Genomic DNA, 27839 nt, shown 5'->3' with positions numbered 1-27839 from the left:
GCGGCGGAGCCCCCCGCGGGGCGCAGCTCCCCTCGGGGCGGGCAGGGGCGCGGGCGAGCGAGGGGCTGCGCCCTCTGACGAGCCCGGGCGATGGGAGGCAGCGCGGCGGGGCGGGGTGACGGCGGCCGCCGCTCTAATAAGGGCCGGGGCTGGCGGCGGCCGCCGGGCGTGGAGCGGCGGTGCCCCGCGCCCCCCTCGCCGAGCATGCACTGCCTGCCCGGGCTGGTGCCGGCGCTCAGCTCGCTGCTGGGCGCCCTGGCGCTGCTGCAGCTGTCGCTGTACCTGCGGGTGCCGTCCCGCTACGGCAAGCACGAGGAGCGGCTGTGCCGGCCGCGGGGCCGGCTGCCGGCTCGCTGCGCCTGGTTCGTGCAGGAGCTGCCCTCCTTCCTGGTGCCCGCGCTGCTGCTGGCGCTGCGCAGCCCGCCCCGCCTCGAGCCGCTGGGCTGCCGCCTCCTCTGCTGCCTCTTCTGCTGGCACTACTTCTACAGGTACCCCGGGGAGCGGGCCGGCCGGGGGGACGCTGCCGGAGGGTACCGCAGGAGTTTGTCCGTCTGCCTCCTCGTATGCCGGGTGTGGTGTGCCCGCTGCTGCTGCTGCCGCTGCCCCCCTGCCATTTCCCGCGGGGTCTCGTGAGGAGTTTGCATGCTGCTGCTTTTCGGCTGGTGGTAAAACCGACTTTCCGCAAGCGGAGAGGGCAGGCGAAAAGAGTATGTCATTCCCTAGTGAAGGGAGATGTGACTTCTGAAGTGAAACCTTCCTATTTCCTTTATCCCAACTCCTAGTTCTCTTTTATTTTTTTTGTATTTTCCCAGAAATATAAAACTTGCATGTGACAACTGAGCAAAACTGGTTGTTTGCGACTCAGCCACGATCAATACGTTGAAAATCCAGCAGCAGTCTCTCTCAACAGCCAGCTTAGGGATGCAGACCCTAGGATGTTGAAAATAAAACGGGAAATGGTTTTAAGGGCTAAAACACTTATTTTACAGATGTATTCATTATCACTAAGGTGGTCTTTGCTATACTAAATCAGCTGGAGGATGCTACCTGTCACACACCAGGCTCCCAGAAAGCTACATGTATTAATTGCATGTAGTCCTACTAAATTTAATTTAATGCCTTCTGCTCTTCTCATGGATTTCTGGTCGTTTCAGAAAAGGAAATCAATGAGCACCACCAGACAACTGAACGAGACGTTACCCTGCCGGTGGGCATGTATCTGAGCCAGTGCCTTCTTTCCCAACATTTCTGCTAGACTTAGGCAGAAGCCCTGTGTTTTCATACTTCTTTTTCCTCAAACAGTTTGGAGATTCTTCTCATCCGTGGCCAGATTGTACTTTTTCCCTTGTAAAAATAAAAGCTCTCGTTTAGCCAAGTCTACATAACCACCTATTTTGTTTCTAGCATTGCATGTTACTCCAGTATTATTCTTACAGCATGCAGCCTCTTCTCATGCAAGCCATTCGGGAATTCTTTTAAACCAATTAATATTCAAAATATTGCATTGCATGCTAGTGCTCTCTTGTTATGTAGAAGAGCAACAAAAAGAGAAAATGAGGAGTTTTTCTGGTTACAAATGTTTCACTGGTTTATGGTATTTGAAAAGAGGTTCAGCACTTTGATATAATATCCAGAGTTTATCTAAATTTTTTTTTAATTATCTTCATTAGAAATGAACTAACAAAAGTTTTAAATAATTTAATGTTTAAACTCGACTGCAAATATAATAAGTTAAATATAGAATTGATCATTAATAAAATTACATTTACTTAGTGGATGTAGCCTACTGCAGTTTTTCTGACTTTAAAATTTTGAAGTGAATAAAAATGTTCTGGTTTTAGTTATAAAATTATCCAACTAACTAATCTGTTCCTACTTTTGCTACTAATCATCTGATATCTGCATTTAAGCATTACTTTATGTTTGTATGCAAATAACCTCTTTGTAAAGAGAAGTTTCTTCATATATTGTTGCATATTTTAGCAACAACTTTGTCTCTACAGGAAAGCTTTTATTGTTCCTAATTTTGTCAGATCTCTTTACACCAAACATGCATGTGGAATAGAAGTTTTAAACAGGTATGCCCAGAAGGACAATGTGGATTATTAGAGAAACAGACTTTTAAAGACCACTTTAATAGCTGTTCTGCCTTCCTCTTTGCTGTGACCAGCTGCGCTGCCCGCCCCAGTAGGTTGTGTTTGACTGAAGCACCTAGTTCAGAGTATCTTCAGGTCTTGATTCGAAGACCCCGGAAGATGGAGAATCCATCATTTTCTATGGAAAATCTGCTCTTTTCTTTGGTAGTTTAGTCTTGTGAATTCTTTCACTATCACTCAATGTGTTTAAAATGTTGTGCTTGAATAGGACTACTCTTGATTTCTTCCCAGTGTTGCTTGTTGCTTCTTGCTCTGTGCTAATTTAAAGCACTCTGTAGTATCCTTTAGTATTTTCTGACCGTGGTATCACTTATACAGTAATCAGATCATCCTTCAACCTGCTTGTTACAGAGGACTCGCTGTCAGGTCCTCTGTCTGCACTGGTGTGATCCAGATAGTACAGGAGCACATGATCGTATTTCTGATGAACTGGCTAATGCACATGATATGGTGCTTATGAAAGATTTATGTTTTTATGCTGGCTTTCTGCCAGCTACAGGGGAATGGACATTACCTGATCTGACACAGAGCGGTGCAGATACATGGTACCTCATCCAGCATGAAGTTTGTCAGGATAAAGTTACCTTTTCATAAATTTAGGAACAGGTTTAAATGAGCATAATGATTTTGTCCTGCTGTTGCATGTGGTGTCACATAGCTGCAACATTTTTGATTTGATCTGAGGTATCATACCTAAACCAGATTTATCACGGCACTGAAGCATGGCTGAAGGCCATCAATGCAAGGCAGTTCTTCCCTCCCTGGAAACTATTTTCCTCTTCTCCTTTCCTACATCCATTTTAAAGCGAAGACCTCAGAGCTGGCTGTAGCACCAGAGCTGTAGGACCGTATCTAGAGACCAGCACCTTCCCGTTCCCATAGGCTATTCCCATGCTTACAGACCACAGGATGCCTTCTGCTCCAGAGTGACGCCGGGAAGCCCTGTGTTTCCAGGCTCCTTGGAGCACCCCGAAGCTGGTTCTTGCTAAGGTTACAGTCCCTTTAGGGACACTCTTTGCTTTGGAAGTCATTTTCTGAATGGGCTCAGTGCTCCGGGCAGCTGCCCGACCCGCACCGATGCTCACCACTCGCCTAGAATTTGTGCCATCTGCCGGCTTTTTCGGCGGCGCTTTTGTATCTGCTGCCAGGTCGTTGAGGAATAGGGTGGAGCGTGGCAGGGACCCCATAACCCTTTCCTAGAAAGTCCCGGGGTTAATGCCGGGGGCTCCTGGGGCGGGCTTCGCCGGAGCGCCCTGCCCGCCCGGCGGAGGTGCTCCCGCACCCCGGGAGGGGGCGAGGCGGGGTGCCAGGAGCCTGCCCGCGGCCCCACAGCGAGCCCCGCAGCCGGAGGAGGATGCCAGGAGACCTCCTTCGCCCTCCCTCCTCGTGGGGAAGCAGGGCGCTCTCCAGCCTTCTCGGCCACCGCTAGGCAGCAGCCTCTCTCTTCGTGGCAAGCACGAGATGGTGCGTTCCCTGTGGCCGCCGGCAAGAGCTAAAAGGCACTCTGCGCCTGCTGGTTTGGAGTGGGGGGAGCAAACGGGGGAATCCCAAATGTTTCCCTCCCCCCCCCCCCCTCCCCCCCCGTTTGTCTGCTATCTGTGGCTGGCCAGCTCTCCGTCTCTCCGTGTGTGCTGTATTACCGCAGCATGGTGTGAATTTAATCAAATCCAGAGGCCCTACGGTGCTAAAGAAAACATACCATAAAAATCTGAACTTATCACATCTGGTTTAGGTAAGCTCACAGCTTCTTCACTTTCATATGGAAGGGTCTGTGATAGCAGGGCCTCCAAAACTGATGGGCTGGGAAGGCAGAGAAAAAAGGAAGAAAGTGAGAGAAGCACTCACTGAATGCCAAATCTGCCATCTGTATCTGCAGTCTCTAGGAAAAGCTGTCTGTGAGCAGAAAATGATGAGTGGCATGAGATGTATGTACCGGAATAGTTCTTGTCATAAATCACTTTAAAGGACTGTGGTTTGAAATGTATTTTGTAATACAGCCTTTCCTGCGAGAGGGGCTGCGTTGGTTCAGGAATGCAGTGAGGATGCCAGCTGAAGTCCTCAGGTGGTGTTGGGGTGGGTGGGGAGCCTGTTCACTGCATTTCCGTTTTGCATCCCATTCAAGAACCAAAGTGGGGAAACAGAATATAAGAGGATGAGAGGGAGCTATCACAATCAAATTCCATATAAACCATAAGGCTGCATTTCTCTTAGAACTCAGACCAGGCAAGAAAAGAGTAAGACAGAGTGGTGAGGGAGCAGAGGAGATGCCAACTTCAACAGTCAGGGAGAAAGTCTTGTCTTACGGAGCTACAAACATAATCCTTTACTCTGTTAGTGTATAAAAAATAAATAAATAAATTTGTGGTTTTAATTTTGAAGTGTGCTCTAGCGGTCTGACAGGCATTAGGCAGGCAGGTCTTTCAGAGACAGCTGAATCCTCAGCCTCCTTTAGTTACAGGTGACCCATCTGGTGTGCCTGTACTTAGTTTTCTACAGAGATCACTCTGAAAAAATCAGGGAAAGCCAACTTTCATGGCTCAAGAATGGGAAACCAGGAGCATTTGAACCCTGCACAAATTCTTTATGCATCTCTTGGCCAGTACTCCTCCCTCCAAAACCAAACTGGGGTTAGAAAGAAAAAGCTGCTCCCTTTCCCCAAGCTCTGCAAAATGGGCTCATCCAGTCTTCTTAAGCCTGCCTGTACTGCCTGGTTGGTCAGGCATGCGCAGCACTCACCTGGACACACTTTTCTTTTTGTCCTGTAGGTGTGCCTACTCATGAACAGTGAGAAAATTGGCTCATGATTTTTAGAGGTATTTTGTACTCATTCATAATGGAGTTTTATTATGGTTTTTTTTTTTTTTTGAAACACCAAGTAGATAAGCAGAGATTAGATTAAGTTTAAACTGTATGTTTCTAAGTAGGAGTCTCCTGGCTAATAGTAGATATAATCAGACCATATAATAGCCACCAGCTTCAATCTAGAAATTATTTTTTCCCCAAAGAAATACCTATTTTATCTTTTGTTCTTAGAAAGTCATCATCATTAATTGTCAAGAACTAAAGTTATTTCAATAGCGGCCTCTTGAAACCTCTACCATTCATCTCCCAGCACATAACATGCAGGTATTTGACAAGTAACAAGTACAATTCTCTATTTTGCTTCACCTTGATCCTTTGCAGTAGATCCTAACCACGTACCTTTTGGCCTTCACCAGCCACCCAGTAACACATCTGCATTCCCTCTTCTGTTTGGGCTTAACTCTAGATCTGGTAGTGATATCCCTAGAGGAGGCTGGCCATTCTCTCTGCCTCTTTCATGCATTCTTTGCTGCTCAGTCAGTGAGTTTAACTTTTTGCAATTCATCCCAATGAGTTTCAGTAATGCCAGCTATATCCAGTTTCATCTCATCAGTGAAAATATTAGATTTCTTGCTGTTTCTACCCAGGTTCCTCAAATTAGCGTGTAAGTAGTCAACTAAAACATCTCAGCATGCTTTGTCCCAGAAGTGTAAAATGTTCACATATCCAGAGCTGCTATTGAATTTGCTTCCTTGCAGTCTCCTCTAGCATTATTAAATACCCTCATAATTATTCCCTTATAATTGAATACCAGCTGATTGCCTTCCTCACTGTTAGTACAAACAGTCTCATCTATATGTTCCTTTTCCATTGGAAAATGGCCTAACGTTACAGACACCTGCAGTTGTTGCCCAGCATAAAGTGTACCCACATCATTTCTCCTTTTATCCCTTGGACTGGAAGAATTTCTGCAGAGGTATTGTAGAATCACAGAACATTGTGAGATGGAAGGGACCCACAAGGATCATCTAGTCCAACACAGGCTCCACACAGGACCACCCAAAAATCTGTGTCTGAGAGCATTGTCCAAACGCTTCTTGAACTCTGGCAGCTCAGTGCCATGACTGCTGCCCCGGGGAGCCCATCCCAGTGCCCGACCACCCTCTGGGTGCAGCACCTTTCCCTATCCCCCAGCCTGACCCTCCCCTGTCCCAGCTCCATGCCGTTCCCTTGGGTCCTGTCGCTGTCCCCAGGGAGCAGAGCTCAGCGCCTGCTCCCTCGTGAGGGAGCTGCAGGCCGCCATGAGGCCTCCCCTCAGCCTGCTCTGCTCGTGGCTGAGCAAACCAACGGCCCTCAAGCTGCTCCTCATATGTCTTCCCCTCCAGACCCTTCACCATCTTTGTAGACCTCCTTTGGGCACCCTCTAATGGTTTTATGTTCTTCTTTTATTGTGGTGCTCCAAACTGCACACAGTACTTGAAGTGAGGCCACACCAGAGCAGAGCAGGACAATCCCTTCTCTTGACCAACTAGCAGTGCTGTGCCTGATGCACCCCAGGGTAGGGTTGGCCCTGCTGGTCACCAAGGCACACTGCTGCACTGCTGCCTCGTCTTCAGCTTGCTGTAGACCAAAACCCCCAGATCACTTAGGTGACTTAGACTTATCTTTCTTCACATCTTTTCAAGACAGCGTGCCTGCTATCAGTATATTTCTACGTGATGCCAATTAATCTGTGATTTTTTTATTTTTTTTTTTAGTTTATAATTGAGGTTTTCTTCCGAGTTAGACATTACTGTGTGCCGCTCTCTTGCTCTCCATTCCTTGTCATGTCCACCCCTCCTGCTGTGCCACCTAAGGCAGTAATTCCCAAATTTGGTTGTTCAAGAAGTTTTTTTTTTTTTTTTTTTTTTGTGTGTGTGTGTGTGTGTGTGTGTATGCTGCCCATCATTACAATTTAGCACTCCAGACTATACCTGTTGTCTTGCAGTCAAGCAACTGGCTTCATATACCAAGTGTCTATTCTGTCCTCCAGAAGGAAAGGAAGGTATGGTACATGCAGAGCAGATCACAGAAGTTTTTTCTCCTTGTTCCATCTCTGCTACCTGGAGCAGGGCCATAGCGAAAGTAGTATTTGTGCTTCCTCTGAAGCACCTCAGTCGGTCACTCCTGTTTGCCTGTCACTGATAAATAAAGGCTCAGTGGGTGCTCAGTCCCAGCCGCTCTGGAGAGAGCTGTTCAAATTGCAGAGACCTGAAGTCCCAGCCATGAGGCAGTCACCAAGGCACAAGTAGGTCCTTCTGATCTCACCCAGGTGGGCTTCCAAACCTCAGTGAGGAAGTTACAATGCTCTGTACCCTGGGAGTTTAAAGCCTTGTGGAAAGATACATGCTGAGCATTGAACTCCATTGAGCTTCAGTTAGACTGAAGAGAACGTAAAGATTTGTATCTGCATTACCAGATTCCTGCTGTTGATATTTGAAAAGCAGAATTGTAAAGGAGTAAACTAAGAGAAAAAAGGCTACACTATATGCAAGAGTCTTAGTAAATGTTTTTACTTTAAAATAATGTTCCTTCTACCAAACAAAGAAATTACTTGTTTTGATCGTGGGAAGTCTGCAGTATCCCTTTATTAGGGCTGCTCTTTTAAGTATAAAATAAAAAGCATGGGAGAAGAGCTAAGGTTCATTCCATACATGCAGCAGAAATTTTCACAAGCCCCTTTGTGTATTGAAAAGCTTATACACTTAGGTCATTTCCTAGTTCTGGGGATCTCAGGTAAGAATAAAAACCTGTGAAACAGCCTTGTACTATTCTGATTATAAATATGTACACATTCCAAACACTGCATCTATAGGACTGCCGGTGGTGATATTCATGCTATCTCCTTCAAAATTAAAGTCATTTTGGTCAAGTAGAATTATACTTAAACTATTAATCAAATAACCATTCTTATGTTACACACCTTGAAGTGCTGTTCTCTTCTAGATGTTGATTTAAATGTGGCCGGTGAATTGATCAGTAGTCACCCACAGTTGACATTTGCCATATATACCATTTTGCTTACAACTGTGCTAGATTTCACCAACCTAATCCAACACTTTTCATGCTAGGAGGCTGCTACTCAGAAAAGTCTTTGGAAAATGTTCCTGTATAAAGGTTGTCTGGAAAGAGATGTGTTGTCTACCAGAGGAAGTGGGTTTGCCTATCTGTGGCATTAAGGAGCAGATCGCTTCCCTGGCAGGACTACGCTGAAGCAGATCCCAGGGCCGAGTGAGGACTCGTGTCACTTTGACATGCTGGTGAAGACGACTTGGATTGCCTTGCTATAAAGCCAAATCCCTTTAAACTAGGCCTTCATGCCACCATCTGAATAAGCTAGCTGGGCTACTCAATGCAGTCTAATTGCATAAGGGTGTTCTCCTGGTAGAGATGCACATTGAAGCGGTGTGACAGGCAGGACTAGGGCAGTGACTGTCCCTCTGTACTCAGCACCTTGAGTGCTGTGTCCAGTGTTGGGCCCCTCACTACTGGAGGAACACTGAGGTTCTGGAGCGTGGGCAGAGCAGGGTGACCCTGCTGGTGAAGGGACTGGCAAACCAGGCTTGTGAGGGGCAGCAGAGGGAACCAGGGCTGTTCAGTCTGGAGAGGAGGAGGTTGATGGGTGGACTTGTTGCACTCTACAGCTGCCTGAAAGGAGCTTGCAGTGAGGAGGGGGTCGGTCCCTTTTATCTCAAGTGATGAGACACAAGGAAAGGGTCTCAAGTTGTGCCAGGGGAAGTTTAGGTTGGATATCAGGAAGAATGTCTTCACCAAAAAGGTGGCCAAGCATCAGAACAAGCTGCCCAGGGAGGTGGTGGAGTGGCCATCCCTGGAGGTATTTAAGAGAGGAGTGGATGTGGTGCTTAGGGACATGGCTTGGTGACAGAACTTGGTAGTGTTGGGTGAGGTCTGGGCTTGATGATCCTGAAGGTCTTCCCCAGCCTGGATGATTCTGTGATTTTAAGTGCTCTACTAAGTGATGCAGAATACTTCTGGAGAGTGTTGTCCTAAGCAGACCTGTCAGGGACTCCTGTCACACACCTGGGGCAGGAAAATGCATGCGCAACTATAAAACTTTTGCTGCTCCTGAGAACAATGAAGGGGAGAAACAAAAGTTGTGTTTACATTATGCTATTGAGTTCTTTGTGTGTGTTTGCTTCTCTTTATAACTTAAAAAAAAAATAAAAAATCATCAAAGCATTCATGTTTTCAAAGTTGGCCTGGGCTAAGGTTACTAAAGTCAAGAGATGTGTCTCTGGCTGTTCCCAGCAAAAGCAATTTAAACTTGGCGGAGTTGTTTCTGGGAAATGCATTTGTATTTGTTCATAAAAACTTCATAAAGTTTGTCAACTAACATCTTTAGAGTCTACTTGTGCTGAGCAGTTCTGGTTCATCTGAGGCTATAAGCAGGACCAAAGTGTGCGAGCCTGCAATCCAGCCAAGTATTGTCCAGGCCAGCACTGCAGGGGCAGAGCAGCGCTTCTCATGCATTTCAGGCTGGTAGGGGTGAAAGGGTCCCCTGTCTGGAGTCCTGTCAGCGAGGGATAGGAAAATACAATTTGTCTTGAATGCAGAGAAATAAAAAATACTGTGAGGCTTCTGGTCAGGGTTAGATGGCAAGAGATAGAAAGGTCAGGTGAAAGAGCAGAACAGGAAAGGGCTAGTAAGAGAAATGTTAGAAACAGAAAGGACTGAGAAGAAATGGAACGGAAAAATTGCAAGAGGACAGTATTGGGGTAAATCTGGGGAACAAAGGACACTAATACTGACATTTTCTATGAATTGAGTGTTTCACTTAGCAATTTTATGAGATAGGAAATCTTTCGATGTAGTATTTAGTTTGGAAGGGAGCAGAGCTGGCTGTGACTCAGTGTCAGCCCATGACAGCTCTTTTCATTACAAAAAATAAAATAATAATAAAAAATAAATAAACCTTCTGACCATTTTAGTGTGAACATAAACTCGGGACCTCAACTGGACATTTCAGATTCTGTTCCTCTCTGTGTCTGTACTGCCATGGATGCCATGAGGTCATACAGGTTCAGGAGTAATTTGGATTACTACCTTTCCAAATGAAAGACATTCAACCAATGTTTTTCAAAATGTGAACCTAAGGATTTAGAAATTATAACTTCCAACTTCAACATTTTTTACTTTTTTAGAAGTAGAACAACTTTTTAGGTATCGGCTGTAGACATTGATCAGATTAAACTGCTGATAGAAGGCTATGTCTGAGATTCTGACTTATAATGGCAGGATGCTGCCAATTACAGGAGCGGAGGTGTGGGAGGTATTGAAAACTAATCAAATCGAACGTACTCAGTACTCCTCAAGACCTAGGACACGTCTATGCAAATGTGAGTCTCCAGGACATTTCAGCATGGACCTGACTTCCTCTAATTTTTAGCCATGCAAGTTGGAGTTCCATGTTTTTTGTTTGTGGTTTCCATATTCGGTTGCTATAGTCTACTGGTTAAAATGATTATACCAATCAACAGCCCTTCAAATGCAGCATGGGCTCCAAGAGTTTAAGTGTTGCAATAAGCAGTTTTTCTGCTTTGTCATCATAATGATATATCTTGGCCTTTGAATTTCTGTCTTCCTTCAAAAATCAAGCTCATCCTTATTGCTTTTGAATTAGTTTGAAATACAGACACAGCTGAGGACAGAGCTTGGTCTGGCACATGGAATTTAATGACGCACCATGTTTTTAATCAGACTAATGCAAGACATTTGTTTTAACTAAGCTGACTGTGCAAAGCTGTCAGAGATGAAAAATAATTTGAAATGTTGTAATTGTTCAGTTAAATGTGTTTTTGAATGTGTGCAGGGAACAAGTCTGTTAAAAGGCCTGAAATTTTCATATGAAAGAATTAGGCTCCAAACTTGGAAAAAAATGTATGTAGTGTTTCTGGTCATTACGTTTATGAAGAAGACTTTCCCAACACGAGACAAACCCAAACTGCTGCAGAAGTTTATTGCTCAGTCTTTCAGTTTCTCAGAGCATGTCATCGCATATTAAGAAACAAGGAAGAAGATGACCCAGTGCTGCACTTCTGAACCCTGTGGGCGGTGGTGAAACAGTCAGAAATCCTTCTACCGTTAGCCTGCTGCATGGTGAAAGGCAGAAGCACTCTCAGCCGAGGTAGGGCCTTAAACTATTTTAATTTATGACCTCAGTTTTCTCACAGGTCTTCAGGTCTTTTTTTTTTTTTTTTTTTTTTTTTTTTTTTGAGCAACTCATAGCTGACAATCTCAAACTGCTTCATGTAGCTGAATAAACAACACAGATGTGTCAAGTCTCCAGACTTGGGGTGAGACTCTCAGGTAGCTGCTGGCTGTCACCAGATGCACTCATGACCTTAGGTCTATTTCTCAGTCTCCTGTAGTCCCCAAGCGTCCCTCCTGCTCTGTGAGCCCCTGTCACAGACACAGCTGCTCGGGCTGATCAGCGAGGCAGCTGGGAGCCTGCTTGCCTTGTGTGGGAGCAGTGAGCACACTGCCTCTGAACACATGCTCACAGGTCCCCAAGTGCGGACGTGCTCCCCAGCCAGAGACTGGCACAGGAAAGCCTCCTCCACCAGGTTCCTGGCCTGTTCCTCCTTCACAAAAAACAATTGCATGGGCACTTAGGACAGGGGGAGAGCAAACCCAGGAGGTCCTAACCTGGTCCTCACCTCCACAAGTACCAAGCATTGCTACTGGGAGTAACAGCCAGTCTCTGCTGCTCTCTGCCATAGCAACCGTGTAGACCAATGCTGTTATGTGTCCAAATTATGCAAGAGTTTATCAAGAACTGACCCTATGGAGGCAATGCAAAGCCAAATGGAATTGAGAATTAAATAGTTTAGGAAGCACAACACATTTTCATGGACAAGTCAGTGTAAACTGTACTAATACTGTGTCATGGCTGAGTCATTTCCAGCTACAGGATCTGGAAAATCTGTTGTAGAGGGGTCAAGGACCTGTTTGGGAGCCCAAGAGAAGCAATCCTGTTGCTAAAGATATCCAGTCATAATTGCAAAGGGAGAGGGACAAAGGTGAAAGAACTACAAGACAGAGAGGCAGAGTGCAGTTGTTAGGTAGCAAGAGAGACAAATCTTGACTAGAGGAAAAAAAATCATGAGAAGCCATAAGGGAGGCAAGAATCTGAAGAAGGAAAGACAAAGAAAAGACAAAGTCAGGAAGGCTGGAAGAGCAAAATGGAGAAAGAGCTGGAGTTTAGGCTTAAAAGAGGACAAAAAGGTCCTTACTGGACTGGAAAAAGCCAGTTAATAATGTTTTAAATACTACTAGCAATGTCTCTTGCAACTCTCCAGGGGCTTTCTGAACAGATACTAAGGCTAGTGTATGTCAGTGGGATACAGTCTGACCAAGATGTAACTTTGGAGGGGGTTAATTTACCAACTGTCTGTTTTTCCTTGGTCATTTCTCAGCCCCATGTGGGCCACTTGTGGGAAATAAGTACACTTTCTCTGATAAGTGCAGTTGTAAGAGCACAGATTTGTGCATCCTTGGGTTTTGTACCATTTTTCATGTAGATGTGTCCTTTTGTTCTTCTCACACTCTGAGCCTCTGTGAACTCTTTCAGCTCTCCGCTCCAGTGGAGCAGGGAGTTTTTTGAAGTGCATAGCACAGTGTCTGGTTAAGTTACTCTGGCACATGTTTCGTGCCTTTGGCAGGCACCCATAGTTTAGCAATAGGAACAAAGTGATCTGTCTTCATAAATATCAAGTGGTTATTTCTGGAGAAGAAAAGAGTGAGATACCTTGCTGAAATATATGCTTTAGCTGGCCGAGCCTTTGACACACTATTGCTTAGATAAAACAACAAACACTCCCTTAATCATTATGTACTGCTGTCCTTTAGACACCAGCAATTAGTAGAGGCAAGCATGAAGTACTGTGGTTGGTATCTGCACGTCTGTCTTCACCGCAGTTCATCTTTTCATGTTGACCCTAGTCCTGTCTTCTACCACTCATACAATTTTAAATCTGGACCAAGTTTAGTTAGGGTTTCAACTGAGATAGCTGACCTGGCATTGGGTTCAGTCTGCAGCCTGAGTAAGAGGTTTTGCTCATGCTAGTTTTTGTTGTTGCTGTTGCTGTTGTTGAGTTAATTCCAGATCTCATCACTCCTCCCCAGCTCTCTCTCACCAAGATAGCTCCAAGTTCCCATTCTTGTACAGCTCCCGGCCATATAGTCCTTGAATTTTCTTCTCAGTGCTTTGACCTGTATGGACAAAATTAGCACAGGAGAGGCCTCCACGAGCTCCAGTGTCCTGTAATGACCTAGCCTGCAACAGCCCAGAATTGCAATTGCAGGGTAAATTACAGAGAATAAGGAAAGACGATCAGTCTAAGCATCATTCCTGATGGGCATTTGTCTGACTTGTCCTTAAAAACCACCAGTGATGGACGTTCTTCCAACCCTCCAGCTAATACTTCTTTATTTTTTGCAGCAACTTTTAATGAAGTTGTAAGTTGTTACAATGTCATCCACAGGTTTTCTGTCAGGTGAAACAACCCCGAGTGCTTCAGTCTTTCCACATAGCTCACATTTCCTAAACCACAGCTGTTTTTCTCTGGACTGCTTCTGCTTTGTCCCTGCATGTTATAAAGTAGAGTTCAGCTGTACTTAGTATGCTCTAAGTTCCTACTAACACCATGCAAAGGGGAAAGATTGCTCTGAGTGTCTCCATCAGCACTCCTGTTTCCACATTATATATTTTATTGCCTTCTTTACCACAGGCTGACATTCTGAGCTCACGCTGTTTGTGCCCTACCAGCATTCCCTCTACTATCCAGACAGTTTTCCAGTTTGTCTTACATCTGGTTAGACTTACCCAAGTGTTTTATTTTATCATTGTCTTTACTGAATCAAACCTACTGTTTTAAAAATAGGAAACCAATATTTCAGGATTGTTGTTAACTCTATTCCTCACTCTTGGTGTGCTCAGCATCTACCAGAGTTGTGCTAGCCATAAACATATTAAGAATATTCACCTTTTCCCAGAAGCATATCACTCACAAAAACAACTGAATAATACCAGAAAAGTCTTTTACAGAACCTCTCTCAAAATACCCTTTTTACATTGATAGTGAACGACTGTTAATGATCCCTTGATACAATTTAACAATCAATTTCACTGCCACTTAAAATAACATCTTCTATATCAGGAAACCCCAAGACGCTTCTAAGACTGACATGTAAGACAGTATAAAAAGTCTTGCTAAGATCAAGACATGGAACAACTGCTGCTGCTACCCTCCCTTTCCCATAATACATGCAATTTATGTTAATTCCTTCACTAAATAAACCTATTTTAAGAAAATGGGATTACCTAAATTAAATATAGAAATAAATCCTGCCTCCTGCTATTGTAGGTGTATAGCACTCCTGGAGGCAGAGGCTGTTGCAAATACTAGTTTGGCTTTTTAGACAAAAGGTCCATCATGCTGTACGTCGTGGACTCCAGTACTTTGCTGTGTGGTCTTTGTGGGCAAACTGTGGGTCTGCGTGGGATGGGCTTGATTCCAGCATGGATCTGTACACAGGAAATCATTCCTTTGCTTTATTAGCTTCACTTTACCTTCTTTGGCTATTAAAGAGCAAAATATTTTGAAAAAAAAATCCCAGTCTTTCCAGTGAATTTATCCAGTTTGGCAGACGGGATAGATAGAGACAGCTGGTTCTAGGATCTTGCTCCAGTCACTTTTGGTTATGGACATTCAATCCATTTTCCCCAATTTTTAGTCCATCTTTCTTTCAGATCTCCTTTCTGCAAAAAGGAAGACATCATAAAAATTTGCTTAGCTAAGAGCAAATATACATAAAATAATATTTCGCAATTAGGGGTATTTAAAACCAATGTGGAATTTCTACTCCAAAATGGAAACCTGTGAGGAACAAATATATCAATATAAATGTATACTGATTGTAGCTTGCTAATGGACTGCGTCTGGCTGGCACAGCTTGCTAATGCACCAAGCCCAAGAATTTTGTTCTTGGTTTCCCTTTAGAAAATGCATAATAATTGAAGTGTGGCACTTGTTACCTGCTAAAGCCAGTAGAAAAGATCACAATGATTCAATGCTTTTCACGATTCAATGCCTTTTCTAAACAGTGAAAGGGAAGAATTCCCCTTTGCTGGTTCTGACTGGGTGCTGGTAATCGCTGGGAGATACCAGATTTTTCCAGCGACAACTTCTGAAATAATGGCAGAATAACAAGAGGAGCAAGGAAGTAATTCATACACAGACTTGCAAAATGCTTTTGAAACCTGGCTGCTGTTGCAATGAATTTAGAAAAGCAGGAATGTGTTCCTTGGAGTCAAGCCTATACAGTTCTTCCTTACTAATTAAAAACAAATACCCATTATTAGGTCCTGTTCTTTCCTTTTTTTTTTCTTTTTTCTTTTTTTCCTCCAACCACATGTATTTTATTAAGTGAAGCACATCTAATCATTCCTGCATGCACTGATGTGAAGAGGACTCAATTTCATCCCTACACTGTAGATGTCCTTCTTACTTTTCTAACCATATAGCATGCCTAAAATTTGTAACAATTAACCACGTGCTCCCAACTAGTACTAAATTGTCAGAATGACTGACTTTACGCGTTTACAGTGTTGAAATTGAACATTACATAGCTCACATTCCTCAGATTTATCTGAGGAAAAAACCTCACTGCATCATTTTTTTTAAGCAATGATTGATAGTAGTGTAGAAACAGCATTTTATTCTTAGCCATTCACATTGGATATGCATGCCTCTGCAAATTATTGTAGATCTTTTCCTAAAATCCCACTTTATTCAAATGCAGTTGTAAGCAGCTGAGCTTTTCTGATCCAGCACCAAGAATTCAACCTGAAGTCTGTATTAAACTGTAGGCAAGAAGTCAAGCACAGTTGTTGATTCCCTTTGACTGTCAATCTTTGACGGCGCTGGCTTCTGCAAGTGCTGCCATCCATGGTGTCAGCCTTCCTGGGATAGTGAGTATCACTCGGGAGCTCTGCTCATAAATGCCAATGTTAAGCAATTGCTTTTCTATTCTAGGGAGTTAACTCTGTTGTTTTTAACTCGCTCAGTTTGTGTGTGATTTTCTCAGACGAGATGTGAGACACTATTAAAACCCTCAAGTTACCACACTGGCTTAGAGCAGAGATCTAAGGGCACTTTGTGCCCTGTCTTGGTAAAAGTCTTTCAGAAGAAAGTGCATTAATTGGTGGTCGGTCACCCAGGGGAGATGCTATCCTCTGTCTCTCTGTATTGGAATATTTATTATTTAATAAATATTTATTTATTATTGGAATATTTATTATCCACATTTATCCATAGAAAAATGCATATGCATTCCAAAGCCTTAGACTTTTTCTCCTCTTTATTAAAGGACCTGCCTGTGTCTGTAACCTGTGGTTATCCCCCTTCTTCTTCCAGTCCTACTGAGCTCTCTACTTTTTTTTTTTTTGTGTGTGTGTACAATGTTATTATGAATATTGATTGCATTTGAACTTGCTTCCTTTCAGTATCATGAGAACTTCTGCACACAGATATTCAGATCCACCAAATAGATCATTTTCTATTATTTCTGATATTTTTTATCTCCAATATATCTTCTCATTTTAATCTTCAGTCCAAATTCAGCAGACCAATGGTCCAGTATAGGAATCTCTTCCAGGCCTCTTCTTATTTTGCCGCTCTGAATCCTTTTCCATTTCTGCTGTCCTTCCCTCAGTCAGTGTTGCCCAGACTTTCCGTGCTCCATTGCCCTTTCTCTCAAGAACTCCTGAAAGTTCTGGTGCCATCTCTGGTGCCATCTCATGGTGCCATCTCTGTCTCAGGGTTTCCTCAGTCCTTTTTCCATCCCTTAGTCAGATGTGTGCCCGTGTTTTTTCCCCAGGAAAGGTGAGTGCTTCTTCCAGGAGCCTTCATATAGTCCTGAACCTGCTCCTAAGAGAGTGCAAAGAAAAAGTGTCCCTATGAACAGGCTCCAGGTTGGATGAATTTTCTAAGTGGACCACAAATAACCCAATAATTATAGATTGAGCAAATTTTTTTTTTAGACAGAATACTCAGCAACAAACCCGAGGTGACAGGTTTACTATTGTTTTTTTGCAGCTGGACTGTAAGCTTGTCAGTATTGTGTATATCTTTCTTGTTCCTTAAGTTATAGCAACCAAAACTTTGTTCAAAGATTTTTGGAAGAACGTGGAATTACATGTGGTTTTGAAAGGAGAGTGAATTTCAGCTTTGTGTTAGTCATAGCTATCTGTTAATCTGCATGACTGAAGTAAAAAGGGAGTTCTTGCTCCCATCACAATCACTGGACAATTATTTAAGATGAGTCTACAGGACTGGGCCTTGGGCCAGCAAGTGATTACAGCTCTATGGTGGTCCCAAACACTTGCAGCAATGCAGGAAGGGGCAAGGAAGAAGGGGTGCCCTGCAGCTGGTGGTCACCCAGGGCCACACACAGCCTCCACAGGCAGCTGCAGCTAGACCTCAGCTCCTGATTTTACAGCCTTCCAAACACCAGGAGATGATGTGCAACTGCAGTACTGCAGTCAGGAGATCTGGCGTCTGTCCTGGACCTACGGCAGGTATTGCCAGAGGTTCAGCAGCCCAACAGGCATTCCTGCATGCCAGCATCGTTGGTGTGCGTGTCGCCTGGGTCACGGCCAGAAATGATTCTTGAGGCTACGCCAGAGCATGTCTGACTGCACACACTTCCTTAACTAAAGGGATGTGGTCCACCCTGTGCCATACAACTGGCTCCTAAGAACCTGCGTGCTTTCGTTGCTCAAATGTTCCTGTCTTATTGACCTTTTGGGGCTATTACAGTCCATGGGAATGAGGAGGAGGTGCAAAGCAGCTTAGGGTGGGATGTATGGGGAGAGGAATAGAGAAGTGAGGAAGCTCTACTGTTGTTTGTGATGCCAGCACAATGAGGGAGGGTTAAAACACTTCTGTTTCACTTTTGAAAGTATTTGTCCTTTTGAACTGATAGCAAGATTGCCTACTGCTTGAAACTGACATTTTAACTGTCACATTTGTTTAAATCCCATTTGGGATAACTGAAAAAAATTGAGTTGGCACATGAAAATGAACTACCAGATTGTGCCCTGGTGTTGACTGTACATGCAGAATAGGCTCAACAGTCTTCTGCAAGTATTCAGTGAGAATCAGTATGATACAACTCAAAAATAGTAAAAGTTAAAAATTGACTCAGAGAGCAATCCACAAATAATTTATGGGATTGGTATCAAAAAGAGAAAGTATGTGCATATTTTTAGCACAGACCCTTCAGCAGCAGATGTTTTTGCAATGTGTCCTTTGACATCCAGGAGTCTCCAGAATAATTAGAGGCTTTGTGCAGGGCATCACAGATAGCCCAGGTAGAAGACATCCATCTTCGTGGATGTCTTCAGCCTTCACCCAAGTGCTCAGGTATGCCAAGGGCATCAGCAGCTCCCCACCAACATGGTCAAGTGACAACCTATAGCAAAAACTCCTGTGTTGTTAGTTGGCCATGCAACTAAAATAGCGTTGAGGTTACAGAATCACAGGGGTTGGAAGGGATCTCTGGAGAAAATTGTGTCCACCCCCCTGCTAAAAGCAGGTTCCCTACAGTAGGTTGAGCAGGAAAGCGTCCAGACAGGTACTGAATATCCCCAGAGAAAGAGACTCCACAACCTCTCTGGGCAGCCTGTTCCAGAGCTCCATCACCCTCAGCGTAAAGAAGTTCTTGCACATGTTTGTGTGGGACTTCTTGTGTTCCTGCTTTTGGCCACTGCCTCTTGTCACACCCCTGAAAAGAGCCTGGCCCTGTCCATTTGCCTCCTGCACTTTACAAATATATAAACATTGGTCAGATCACCTCTCAGTCTTCTCTTCTCCAGGCTGAACAGTGTATCTTGGGGCTTAACACAGTTGTCCCAGGTGTAAAATAGCTCATGCACACTGGAAACGCCTTTGGTTTCTAGACTGAAAAGCACAAGCTGCTGCTGCCTGAACTACTGCACCTGGGCCCTGGAGAAGAAAAGACAGCAGCAGGATAAACGCCTCCAGTTAACAAGATGCTGGAGGAGGTCTGAGAACCCTCTCTTACTGGACTATGGTAACATTGGTGAAAAGATTTCCACCTTCCAAGGAAAGAAGAAGAAACCTCTGGTTTCCCCCAGTTTGAGTGGGAACCTCCACAGTTTTCGAGGGAGCTGGACTAATACCTGTGAGATGAAACTGGATGCAATGTCAAGTCATTTTCTCTTTGAAACCTGTTCTTCTGGAAAATAAATGATGGAAAAGGAGATGAATAATTTATTATTCATTCATTTAAAAGGAAGCTGTTGGCAATGGTTTAGTCAGATGCAGTGCCTTTGGCCAGTAAAGATAATAAAGGACTAAAGGATTAGTCATCAATATTGCACTGAAAGATAAAGGTCAAATTTGTCATTGGTCTAAATCCAAAAGGCCATTTTTTTGATCTGTTAGTCTAAAATGGTGGCTTCTGATCCTCTTTTGATTTGCGCATTGCAAAATAATTTCAGCAGAGATGCAGACTCTTCCATGTACTACTTAATCCTATTAAATATCCTCACTTTGTCTCAGCTGTCTTTTCAAAACCCATCAGGAATAGTTTGTGCACTCTCAGGTAGCTGTGTGGCACAAGCTGACAAGCCCTGTGTTAAAACAAAGGCTTCTGGCATTGTTCAGATACAGGAAACTGAGTCTGGCCTCTGGATTAACTGAAGCAGATTTGCTCAGAGAAGTTGCTCCACAACGCAGGTTATTGGATGAAATCCTGAGCTGGATTTTCAGAATTCACTATGAGTCAGGATTTTATTGATGCCAGGATTTTATCCCCTCAACAACAACAACAAAAAGCTGGCACCTCCTGGCTCTCCTGAGGTTGTGCTTACACTGTGCACGGAGCTTCCTTCTGTCCTCCTGCATCCACGGCACCCCTGGTAGGTAGCTCCACGTCTGATTTTTCCCTTCCGTTACTGCTGGATGAACCATCTTGCGAGCGCCTGTAGCCTTCGTACTGCCACGGCACATTCAGGCAGTGCCATGGCAAGCAGCAGCTTCACCAGGAGCTGAGATGAGGAACAGAAGCGAGGGTGGGAACTTCTGTCTGTATCAGCTAAAGAAATTAGGAGATTCTCAAACATACCTGTTTTGGACAAGGGGCCTCACTCCAATCTGCTGTGTAAACTCCCCTCCTAAACTCATGTTTCTGTACAATTTGCTTTCTCCAAGTCTCCACCTGTGAGTGTCCCACTTCTCATAGCTGCTCGGGTCCAGTTTGCCAGAATGATTTCCACAGGCAGGTCTGATTGCTAAAGCTGGCCTTGCCTACTCCAGCACCTCACTCCTGAAGGACAAAAGCAATAGCTGGTAACAGTACTCCAAAGAGCATTCCTTTCCATGCTTTATTAAGTGTGGCTCATGATATCACTGCCTGAAAAATATTTTCTGTACCTCTTAGCTTTCACTGTATTTAGAAAGATTTAGTACTTGTGCATCATAGCTGTCTTAATTGCCAGCAATTTGGCTTATCTTGCTCTGGAAAGCAGTGAATACATTAACATGTTGTTGCTTGTACTCAGCTTACTCACTTTTAGACATGCTTAATAAGATTCAAGCTAGATTTATAGTGTTATGACATTTTATGCCTCAGCTTGCTGAAGTTGATATTGGCAACCCGGGCTGTGGATTGCCTACCACTAGAGCTTACATACTGCGATGATAAGCACCATCCAAAGCCTGAGAGGCCAAAAGAAAGACACGAAGAGTGTAGATTTTATCATGTACAGAACTTAATTGGACAGGTAAGAAAATACTTAACAGTCCTGAATATAACATCTCCACTCTCCCAAAAATGATATGGATTGCCTACAGTGTCAAGAGGAGTATGCCCTTCTCAAGTGGAGAACGTGTGATGACTAAAGCCACACAATCACAAATTATTTGCTCCTACAAATGTTTATGCTAGTGTTAGCACAGCCTTTGTCTAAGGAAGCTTTGGTTGCTGGAACTGCATGAAAATCTTGGTGTTTAGCATATTAAACTGAAGTTTTTAGCTCTTCTTATTTTAGAGAAGAGTATGAAAGCATGGAGGAGAGGCAGAGACCGGGGCAAAGTGGCCCTCCTGTGCAGGCAACAACATCACTCTGCCTCTAGGTTGAGGTGTCCAAGCAGAGCAGGACAGAGCTGCGGTGTGTCGGAGATGAGCGGAGATCCGAAAGTAGAGCAGGAGGAGCTGGGAAAGGCGATTACACCTCAGGTTACACACCACAGGGAATGGGAGAACCAGAGGGGTCTTGACATTGCCTTCAACTCCACACCCCCCATGAGCTAAATCCCTCAGGGATCATTCCTGGTGGTGGGATCAGGAATGTCTTCTCCACAAGGAAGCTCCTCCAGAGTGCTTGTGGCACGTTTGGGAGACTGAATATCGGTGTGCCCATGTGCTTCCACAGCTTCCTTTGCTCAGCCCTCTGCAGTACAGCAGCAAAGGGCAGCCAAGGTCTTAATATGAAAGTGCTGTTTGTGGTTTGAGTTCCTCGTGTTACCAGCAAGGGAGAATGAAGGCAGAGAGATATTCTTGAAGCCACAGAGACTCTGGATGAGATTTCGAGCTTCCCACCCTGTGCTCAGTCCCAAGGGACCAGAAAAATCTGGGTATTGGCAGTATTTCTTGTTCCCATTTGTTGTTGGTCTGATTTTGTTACAGTTGTTTCCCAATATTTAATCTTTACTGACTTATATATATATATATATATATTTTATGTTTTGTTAAGGTTTTTCTTCCTACAGCAGAGAAATTGCAAATACAATGTTATCATGTAATGTGCTGACTTTGTTTTCTTATCTACCTTAGGACATTTATTTACCCCTTCTTCACTAGAGGCAGACCTTTCCCACTGCAATTGCTTTTCTTTGGCACGTTATTCTGTATCTATAATGGCTTCCTCCAGGGGTACTACCTGATTTACTGCGCTGAATATCCAAACGATTGGTGCACTGACATCAGATTTACATCAGGTAATTACAGCTGCAGGATTCCCAAGATGTAATCTCCAAGCAATTTGTCAACATTTTGAATTACGTCCTAATCTTCACAGAACATGTGAGTCAAATCAGTTGTGATGGAAATCAGCATAAAACCTGCCTGCTGGCCCAGATAAACTGAATGTGCAATGACATTTTTTTGCTAGGCAGCCACCTCTGAAGGCACGATGAAGATGGAGGGTCTTAGAGCACAGCCTCAAATCTCCAGCCTTGTTTTCCTGATGCCATCCAAGAGCCTCCTGCTGCCTCAGACCTCAGCTGAGCAGGAATGTGCCCCACTTGGCCAGAAATGTCCACCAGGCAGTGGCGAGAGCGTGCAAGGGCAAACTGTGGCTTTCTGTCCCTGCTGGGGTGGTTTGCACTTGATGCAGCCATTCTGACTGACAGAGGGCAAAGCCCCAGCATAAATGAGGCTTTAGAGACAAAGGGCTCTTTTTTCTCCTGTAGGGCACATGGGAAGATTAGAGATCATGCACAGTCTCTTTGTATGTTAATAAGGTTCCTTTCTGTTCCCTAACTTAAGAATCTAGCTACATTTCACCCTGTAAAAACCCTGAGAGAATAACTGAGCAAGAGCAGCTAGGTGGCATTACACATTTGGTGCTGCAAAGAAGATGATTTTTAAATGCACGCTTTGAAATGAAAATCAGCACGGAGTCAGAGGAAGTGTTTTGGGTATGACAAGTACAAAGTAACCAAGGTACTTTCCATACATTGTTTTAGGCACTGGATGAAAGTTCAGCCTTGTGTCACAGCATCACATGTTAAAAATCCGGGATGTTATTTAGCAACAGCTCCCATACATATCAAAGTAAATGCCGCACTGCCTAATTTGCATAATAAATTAAAAATATATTTAATGAGGGAAAAAAAAAAAAGAGAAAACATTATTAGCAGCACTTAAAATCTCAAATAAAAACCAATGTATTCTTCCTCTGCAGATTCTTCCCAACTTTCTGCTGCTCCTGGAAGCGTTGAGGTTTTACCAGTACTTTTTGCTATGCTTCTTAGCACCCACCACCTCCATTTCATTCCTGTCAGACATGGTTTTCTCAGTGTCTAATGTGGCATGAAATGTAGGGCATGTCACCTGCAGAGTTCCTCAATCAGATGCCTCTAGTTTTTCAGCTAAATGGAGGCTGATCAATGAATCACGCCGCCCAGAAGCTGTCAGCAGCCCTCAGCGAGGGAGCGACTGCTCCGTGTACATGCCCACAGCTCTGTCCCTGCGGCCTCGCTGCCGGTGGACTGAGCTGCCCTGGGATGTATGTTCCCTTCCGTGCTCTGGTGACGTGCTGGATAAATTTGTGTTCCCTGGGATCCTCTTTCCCCAGCTGTAAAGTGAGAATAATGAAACTTGCCTACAGCTCTGCAGTAACGTGCACAGCTGTGGCAGGCTGCCATCAGCGTGGATGTGGTATGGAGCCTGCTAGCAGGCTATCCGCTCTTCTTCTTCACTTTTCTCTGCTAAAAGAGATGCCTCAGGAAGAAAAAGAGCAAGCAGCAGCTGACAAGTCGGGAGAAAGTACAACAGCAGGGGTCTCTTAGACTGGCAGGCAGAGGACCCTTTTTTTGTCTCAAGCTAACCTTCCTGGCTACCTCAGCCAGAAAATTCTGGCTACCTTAGCCACCTGTCCCTCAGCTACCCAAAATAAGCCTCTTCCTCAGGTCCTTTGCCTATTCCCTTAACTTTCTGTTCAGTTGCTGTCAGGATTCTATTAGTTATCGCAGTTTCTCTCCAGCTTCTCTCTGATCCTTTCAATCCCTGGCCTCCTCCTTCTCCCAGCCACCCCAGCCCATCCCAGTCCTTGGCCACCTGATGTCCCTGGGGACTGTCAATACGTAGGTGCTGCTCAGCCAGGGGGAGCCTGAGCTGAATGACTGATCTTCCAGATCATTAATGCCTGTACCTGCGGGACCCGATAAGGTCAACTGTACAGCAGCTGAGAATTGGCAGCAGGCTATCCTCACATCTGCTGCTCCAGCTGGTAGCACGTGGTAGCACCAAGCTCTGCTCCCTGCCAGAGGATGGGACTTATAGATACACCACAGCACAATGGCAAAAAGCCTGAGGAGCAATCGCAGTGCCCACAAACCCATGTGCAGGGATGCTTCTTGACTTTTTAGCCTTTCTTCTTGTAATAGCTTCTTGAAAGCTATCTTCTCCATGTCCTTCTTGAAAATGGAGCCTTGACCTGCCCTCTGGTTTTGGAACGTGCACACATCTCCGACACACACACCATCTGCCCTTCCCCTCGATGTTCACTGACTGTGCTGCTCAGTGACTGTGGCCACCTGGGAAGTTCAGCTTTTTCTCACAGCACCTGAAAGTGCTCTGGTCAGACTGACAGAACAGTCTGCTCAGGGTGGTCATTTTTCTGTGCATAACTGCTCTCCACACTGAAATTATCCAGTGTAGGGGATCCCACGGCTGACACAGAGATACACGGTTATTTTGTCAGCCATCATTCATACTTCCCTGGTTCAGTAGCTTTCTCAGTAGCAGCACATTTTTGACTTGAAAAAGAATCCACCCACATCATGTTAGGGCTCACGTCTGTGTGCTCCAAAGATAAACCTCACAAATGTGCTTGAATTCCTTGGGTAGGAATAATGGGACAGACCAGAAGCTGCCTTTCTAACCCATTTCTCATTTCTCTTCCTTAGGCCTTCTCTTATTTCTGCTGGGGATGGGAATCAACATTCACAGTGATCTCCTGCTGCGCCAGCTGAGGAAACCTGGGGAAGTTACTTACAAGATTCCTCAAGGTATGTTTTTGTCATTAGGGGAAGTAGTGCAGGAAGACAGATGACATTTTGCAAAATAAATAAATAAAAACAAACAAACAAACAAACAAACAAACAAACAAACAGTAATGGCATAAATGCCAGTATTGCTCAGGTACTTGCTGCAGATGCTCCCTGAGCAGCAGCAACGAGCATGAGCTGGCTGCAGACAGTCGGCAAGAAGCAACAAGAGTGTCTGCAAACACAGCCTGTGAGGAGAGGTTGTAGGAAATAGGCTGGATAATTTAAAGAAGATTGAAGTGGGACATGATAAGAGTTTTTAGCCTTGTAAAAGGCAGCTGCAAAGAAGGAAATCTTCTGGTCCGGGAAGAAGAAGCAGTGGACTTCTTACACTGCAAAAGGAAGATTCAAAACGTAAACTTCAGGGAAAAAAAGTCAGAGCTATGAACCAGGAAATGCCTGACTCTGTAGAGAAACATGGACAGCGATCCAGGAGGTCCTGCTTTTGGAGCTGACTCCTGCTGGCTTGCTGTGGATGCTGGTATCTCTCCCGCCTGCCCCATTCCTTGCCTCCAATACTGACATGACCCTTGTAAATATTTTGATTAGCAAGACTGAGATCCAGATTTTGCATTCCCCAAAGGTAGTGGAGTTGCAAAATATTTTTAGGGCCAGAAAAGAATTCAATAAATGTTAATAATTATAATTTGGATAATTCTAATGATGGGCTTTCTTAAGCCCTTCTCCAAATGGAAATAAATGATTGTGAAATGCTGGAAACCTCTGGTTTAGAATTACCTCTGATTCTTACACTTGTACAAGACTCTCCTTGTACTTTGACATGGCTCCACTGGCTTCAGGGAAGTCATTTTAGGTTTCTGTTATGGGTTCTGAATAAGGAAGGTAGGGTATCTGTTGCTGACTTCATGGGAAGGAACTTCCCAGGAGGGTAAAAATCACATATTTTGTCTTTTGATACAGGGGGGCTGTTCACCTATGTTTCTGGAGCCAACTACTTCGGAGAAATTGTGGAGTGGTTTGGTTTTGCCATCGCAACCTGGTCCCTACCAGCCTTCGCCTTTGCCTTTTTTACTCTTTGCTGCATTGGGCCACGTGCTTATCACCATCACAGGTACCGCAACCCATACTGCTTCCGGCAGTGTGTGGCAAAATGGCAGGGAGGGGCAAAGGAGCAGGGCCAGAATTCAAGATAAAATCCAAATGTAATGCGATGTAGAAGAAGCGTATTGGCCTGTCTGTGGCTAGGTGAAAGTACAGCAGCGTGCTGGAAAACCTGTGGAGTCAAATGGGCCTGACAGTCAGTTAATGTAGCACGAGTTGCATCACTGCTTCCCCTGCATTAGGGCATCTTGTCACCGGGCCTGGTAACGTGAACCTTTCCTGAAGGTTCCTTGCACTCTCTGCAATATTTTGGAGTAGGCAGGCTCCTGTGCTCTGAATTCCTAAGGTTTCTACTTTAGGTCTGCTACAACCTTAGCATTATTATCAGCTTGCACTTAATTAAATAACCAGATACAAATACTTGGGGAATATTTTTTTTGCAGAGTAACACAGAGAGATTGCAAAGCAAAGTAGTTTGGAGGTGTTATAAGATTCCTCAGCTGAGCTGTATTGAAACTGTCCACTTTTCTTGCATGTATGCAGTTTCACTCTCTTGCTTGTTTTCTTTCAGGTACTATCTCAAGACATTTACGGACTATCCAAAATCAAGGAAAGCCTTGATTCCTTTTGTTTTTTAATGATTGAAATATGGACTCTGTGTTCTGTTTTTATAGGGCTTTTTTTTTTTTTTTTTTTCCTAGTTTTAAAGTTAGGTCTGATTATAAATAATTATACAAATGATAACCTGGGGTTGTAACAGGCAAGTAGATCATTTGGAACTGAAGTTCTTGTTTTAGTTATGGGGGAAACTGCAGGTAGCTGTGGGCACAGGGACTTCCCAAGCAACGTACTTGCTTTTCTGTGGAGTTCTACTTGTGGAGAATGGGTATGACTCCACTGAAATCAGAGAGAAAGCACTGGCCAAAAGCTGGTGAAGAAAAGTAGAAAGTAAGCCCATGACTTCAGGTGAAAGTCCTCAGCAGCCACTCCAACCTGCAGCCCTTCTACATCCTACCCCCATGCCGTAGCGCATACGCCCTCGTGCTGCCAGCACTGCCCTCCGTGTTCCCACACTTTACACTGGAGCAGGGGTCTCCTTTGTCAGGAAAATAACTCAGCCCATTACTTTGCACCTAAAAGCGAGGTTAGCTCCCGGAGCCACAACGCGACAGGAGGACACCTGTGCCAGCACAAGGCTGGGGCCAGGTGCCGTGGTGCAGAGGCACCGTGAAATATATGGAGATGCAAGCACCTTAAGCTGGCACTCACAAGCATGTCTGTGTTACTTCCTTAAGCAATGCCCTCCTCACCGCCAGATGATTAATCTTTAGCCATCAGGATTATTTTTTTTTAATGTACTTTGTTAAAGCTGTTGCAGCTCCATTAGGACTTTTGTTTCCCCTCTGGCAAATCCAGAGGCCTTTTCAGAATAAAAACTTTGTCCACTCAAAACCACTCAATTTTTATTCATAAAAATAACTTGAGATGGTGATGTGTGACAAAAAAAAATACAACAAATAAAAAGCTCTGGGTTGAAGAAAATGTTCTCTGACACTGGCAGTACATTTTGTCTAAGAGGAACATTTTCAGATACTCCTATTAGGAAATGATACAGAGATATTATTGAATTTCCACAAAGACACAGTATGTCTTTTCATAATTTCAGAATATAGTTAGGAATTTTCCAAAAAAAGTCAATAGGAACAGATGTCCCAGAGGATGCTGATAGTTTAGTTACTCTTTAAAGCATAAAATCCTGCTAAGAATTATGCTGAGTAGCTGGAAAGAAAAAGACCAGACCACACATACTAAACATATTACATACTGCTGGAGTAACCTGATTGACTGTATGCAATTTTCTCCAAAACACATTAAAATGTATGTAAAACACAGAGCT

At 44.2% G+C, this 27839-nt stretch overlaps 1 protein-coding gene across 1 annotated transcript; it reads left to right on the top strand.

Moving 5' to 3' along the window:
* On the top strand, nt 1–27839 carry SRD5A2 (steroid 5 alpha-reductase 2). The gene is made up of 5 exons (XM_084512324.1): nt 1–488; nt 21882–22045; nt 24740–24841; nt 25802–25952; nt 26514–27839. Exons 1-5 carry the CDS (start codon nt 91–93, stop codon nt 26578–26580), a joined length of 882 nt encoding a protein of 293 aa, XP_084368450.1. The 5' UTR covers nt 1–90; the 3' UTR covers nt 26581–27839.

Source organism: Aythya ferina (assembly GCF_964211825.1).
Source record: "Aythya ferina genome assembly, chromosome: 3".
NCBI lineage: Eukaryota > Metazoa > Chordata > Aves > Anseriformes > Anatidae > Aythya > Aythya ferina.
Note: the sequence above shows the minus strand (reverse complement) of the source record. Positions and strands in the feature narration are given on the sequence as shown.

Coding starts and splice junctions, on each gene's coding strand:
- SRD5A2 (XM_084512324.1), top strand. CDS start 91: ATGGGAGGCAGCGCGGCGGGGCGGGGTGACGGCGGCCGCCGCTCTAAT. Junction 489..21,881: donor TGCTGGCACTACTTCTACAG/GTACCCCGGGGA, acceptor TATCTACCTTAG/GACATTTATTTACCCCTTCT. Junction 24,842..25,801: donor TACTTACAAGATTCCTCAAG/GTATGTTTTTGT, acceptor CTTTTGATACAG/GGGGGCTGTTCACCTATGTT.